Here is a 4707-nt window from a genome sequence, read left to right on the forward strand (position 1 = left end):
GAGTATAATACAGGAGGTAACTCAGGATCAGTAATGTATGTACACAGTGACTGCAGCAGCAGAATAGTGAGTGCAGCTCTGGAGTATAATACAGGAGGTAACTCAGGATCAGTAATGTATGTACACAGTGACTGCAGCAGCAGAATAGTGATTTCAGCTCTGGAGTATAATACAGGAGGTAACTCAGGATCAGTAATGTATGTACACAGTGACTCCACCAGCAGAATAGTGAGTGCCGCTCTGGAGTATAATACAGGAGGTAACTCAGGATCAGTAATGTATGTACACAGTGACTGCAGCAGCAGAATAGTGAGTGCAGCTCTGGAGGATAATACAGGAGGTAACTCAGGATCAGTATAGGAGCAGTGATGTATCACAGGCAGTATGAGCGCTGTATATATCTCTGTATGAGCTCATTACACTTATATAATCACATGACTACAACATTTTGTCTTGAAAAATTTGTCATTTATGTAGTGATTATTTTTTAGGTACAGACAACAGCAATTGTAGGGCAGGGCAATGGCAGATTTCACTAAGTCTAGGGAAAAAGGGAGACCTAGAAATATGAGGTAAAGGATCATCTCTGGGGTCTGTCATATCTATGGGATCTGTAGGAGATCCGGTTTTCGGGAATCCCCTGCAGCTGAGGATACCATCGCTTGTTCTTTTGTTTGCAATACACTCAGTTCGGGCTGACTCCCCAGTGGAAACCAATGCTATGGAGGACGGATGAATATCGGCCGCTCACATAGCGGAGGACGGTGGTGTCATACAGGGGGAAATCATTGAAGCTGTTGCCGGAGGGTTGCCCAAATTTTAGTATTCTCCCGCGGCTTGTCACAAAGACCAGCTCATTCACGTAGGAGGCCACCTTCCCGGACACTTGTACTATGTTCTCTCCACGATGTAGTAGAACCTCAAGGAGCGTTCCTGAGGGATTCCCGTAATAAGGTCCCCAGTTATCACCATACCTGAACTGGATCCTGAGGAGACAAGAACATGACTAATGATGGGTGGACCCGAACTGTAAAACTCCATATCCGCCCGGTTTCAAAGGTGCCCGGGTGCCGGGCCCGGGATTCCGGGTGTGTGATCCAGATCCGGCACTCGACAAATTAGAAAAAATAAGGAACAAAAGAATGAAGCGAGCTCCGGCTGTACACTGGTCCTGCTGCCTCCCTGTGCCGCTCATCATTGCTCATCCATATGCACTGCTTACCACGCCCACCGGCTGCCCTCTCGTCTGTGATTGGTTGCAGTCAGACGCGCCCCCAGTATGTGTGACCGCGTCTGACTGCTTTCACTCACAGCAGTAGCAGACACAGAGATCTGCTGCATGAATCATGCACCAGGAGGCTCAGGACAAGCAGAGGAGGAAACATTGCGGGCGCAGAGATCTGCTCTTACCCCCAGACCCTTCTTCTATTAGACTTAGAAAAAGAATGTTTATTACATTGGAAAAACATCGGGCTGCATTTTGAACCCCCCCTCCCCATCATGTGACAAATAACGTCATACCTGGAATGAGTCCGTACAGTCTAGGCTCACGGTAGATGCTAGAGTGTACAGGATCCTTCAGTTACACCGCTTTGCCCATCCACCAGCCGTCCTGCTACTTGTGATTGGTTGTAGTCAGCTGACACACTGCCACTCAGGGAGGGGGCGCATCTGACTGCAACCAATCACAGGCGTCGGTGGGTGGGGAAAGCAGTGCATATGCAGGGACAGTAATTAGCGGCCGATGAAGTGAATGCGAGGCCTGGGAGCAGCATACAGCCATGCCAGAGCCTTGGTAAGCACAGCGTGCTTGCTACCATTCCCCTATACCTTCTACCAGTATTTTTAATTACTGGATTCTGTTCCCCATAGACTTATATGGGGGCTGGATTCTGGATTTTTAGAAAAAGAGAACAGACTCTCCGGTCCCGGTTATATGCGAGTCCGCCCATCTCTAAACATGACTTAAAAGAGACGGTCTGCATAGTGAGAAGATGCTGTGTAACCAGATGGAAGACAAGAGCATGAATGAGTGCAAGGCAGTTTGTATCTCTGCCACTGTCAGCCATATTGGCCCTCTTGGGCGTCTTGTTTTTGTCACCTGGTCACCCAGGGACTCCTCCTCTCCCTCCTTCACATTTCCCTGGCAGTCAATCAGAGCGAAGCAAGCTCCTTAGAGTGTGAAAATGATATATAAATTGTGTGTATATATATATATATAATATACATATATATTATATATATATAATCTCTATATCTATATCTTACCCTAAGATGTGACTTGGATTCTCCTGCACCCGCAGTCCAGTTATCGGCCCCTTCAGCTGCTCCGAGGAGAAGGAGAATGCAGTGCCCCCTCCTGCACCGTACTCCCCCACAAAGGAAGACATACGGGACTGCACTATTGGATGAGAAGAGACTAAATGTCATATATACACAGATATACATATATACAATAGATTACACTGCATGATAAAGGCTCCGCAGAATATATGCACGGGAGCAAAATGAATTGTAATGACATCACTCACCACTGGAGGCCAGCGAAGAGCCCAGGAGCAGGCACAGGCACAGCAGAGCCAGCATCGTGCAGACAGTGAGTGCAGCGCCGGCCGGAGGAGTCACTGGTCAGAGCTAAAACCAAAGAGACCAGAGATAATAATGTACACTGAGAGTACCACCATAGTTATACTGATAATGACCTACTAAGAGGAATTCACCCATCTATTATATTAATAAGGACTGATCTGTGAGAGTACCTCCAATGTTGGATGAAAATTTTTATAATATATATACCGACCACTATATATATAATATATAGTGGTGTTCATAAGTCCTGCATGGGATAAATTGATTTTTCAAGTTTTAAACGTTTTTCTGTGGAATATCTTCGATGCTAATATGACATATTATATATGGTTTTGTTCTCTCCCTGTAATATTTTTAGCTTTTGAAGCAGTTTTGCCTGAAATTATTGCAACAATATGGGAATTGAAAGCACAACTAACTATTGTACAGCTTCAGATCCAAAATTAGCCAATCACAGATGAGGTTCTTGTGACCAATCATAACCTGGATATGGCAGCCAATCACATTCCATTACATTGCATCACATCTGCTGCTTAGTTTTTGTTTTATCTGTAGGTCTATCTAGTGAATCATACTGTAGAGCTTTATGATGGAGCCTTCAGATTTTTGTCAGCGGAGGATCGTGTGCGAGTTGTGGTGCTACATGAAGAGGGTTATACTGGCCCCCAGATCGCAAGGAAGGTCACTGTAATCAGAGGACAGTTGTAAGAATTTTGCAGAAACATAAGCAGCTTGGAATTACCCAGGACAGGCCCAGATCTGGTCGGCCCAGAAAGTCAACTAAAAGGGAGGATAGATACTGATAAGAACATCCCTTGCCAATGGAAAGCTCAGCTCTCCTCAGCTTCTGCGAGAACGGCAAGAAAAGTGCAATATTGAGGTAGCAACATCAACTCATCAACTATTAGGAAGAGATGTTTGGAAGCAGGATTGAGAGGGTGCAAGGCCTAAGGACCAAGAGAGAGTTGATTGAGGCTCCATGACAGGCCTGGAATCACATCATCACTCGTGACCATCTGCAGAAGCTCGTGCACTCAATGCCACAGAGATGCAAAGGCCAATAAAGTATTAGAAGCTAAAGATGCACTCAAAAGGCCCTTCTCAGGACTCGGAATTAAATAAAAAATAATTAAATCTTAAAAAGTAAAATTTAATCTGTGTGAACTTGCATTGGACGTTAATGAACTTAGAAACCTGTTCACCATTCTACACACTGCACTGGTGTAGGTATGGGTATGCTGTAAAAAAAATATCAAAAATGCACATAGCATAACAATCTATACACTTGGGACATTCAAAAATGAGTATGGCATACAATGAGGGATTACAAAAACATGTATGTTCCACCAGCTTCACTGCAGAGATGCAGAAGTATGAAATATGTAGTTTTCTGTGTGCCTATGCAGGACTTATGAACACCACTTATGACCACTATATATATACTAGAAGGTGGCCCGATTCTACGCATCGGGTATTCTAGAATTTACGTATTGTGTAGTTCATGTATGATTTTTGTTATATATATATATAGATGTTGTTGTGTGTAGTTACCAAGTGTTTGTGTAGGGCGCTGTACATGTTCTGAGTGTCGCGGGGGGTGAGAGCGGTGTTGTATGTGTGTTGCGTGTGTTGCGTTGTTTGTGGAGCGCTGTGTGTCTGTAGCGTTGTGTGTGTGTGTGTGTGTTGTGCGGTTTGTGTGGGTGTGGTGTGTTTTGGGGGGAGGTATGTTTTGAGCAATGTGTGTGTTGTGCAGTATGTGCGTATATTTGTGTGTGCAGCGTTGTCTGTGTGGGTGTCTGTGTAGGGCGTTGTTTGTGATTCCTAGTGTGTGTGTGTTGTGCAGTGCGCGTGTGTGTGTGTGTTGGGGGGAGGTGTGCACCTCCCATCGTGCTCCACCCGCCATGCTGCGCACTTGCAAACGTGCTCCATCCGCCATGCTGCGCACTCCTAAACGTGCTCCATCCGCCATGCTGCGCACTCCCAAACGTGGTCCATCCGCCATGCTGCGCACTTCTAAACGTGCTCCATCCGCCATGCTGCGCACTCCCAAACGTGCTCCATCCGCCATACTGCGCACTCCCGATCGTGCACCATCCGGCATGCTGCGCACTCCCAAAC

The 4707-nt window shown here is 45.9% G+C and overlaps 1 protein-coding gene across 3 annotated transcripts in view; it reads right to left on the reverse strand.

Annotated features, from left to right (window-relative positions):
- Positions 1-470: 470 nt before the first annotated feature.
- The window catches only part of LOC142245675 (zymogen granule membrane protein 16-like), a 31980-nt gene continuing 27743 nt past the window's right edge, over positions 471-4707 (reverse strand). For all 3 annotated transcript variants that reach the window (XM_075318594.1, XM_075318592.1, XM_075318593.1), the window contains exons 2-4: positions 2532-2634; positions 2269-2401; positions 471-986 (exon numbers count right to left, since the gene is read on the reverse strand). In XM_075318594.1, the coding sequence (XP_075174709.1) occupies positions 686-986; positions 2269-2401; positions 2532-2586 (489 nt within the window). In that variant the 5' untranslated portion in view covers positions 2587-2634 and the 3' untranslated portion in view covers positions 471-685. The remainder of the gene's footprint in view (positions 987-2268; positions 2402-2531; positions 2635-4707) is intronic.

This window comes from Anomaloglossus baeobatrachus, chromosome 7 (assembly GCF_048569485.1).
Source record: "Anomaloglossus baeobatrachus isolate aAnoBae1 chromosome 7, aAnoBae1.hap1, whole genome shotgun sequence".
Taxonomy (NCBI): Eukaryota; Metazoa; Chordata; class Amphibia; order Anura; family Aromobatidae; genus Anomaloglossus; species Anomaloglossus baeobatrachus.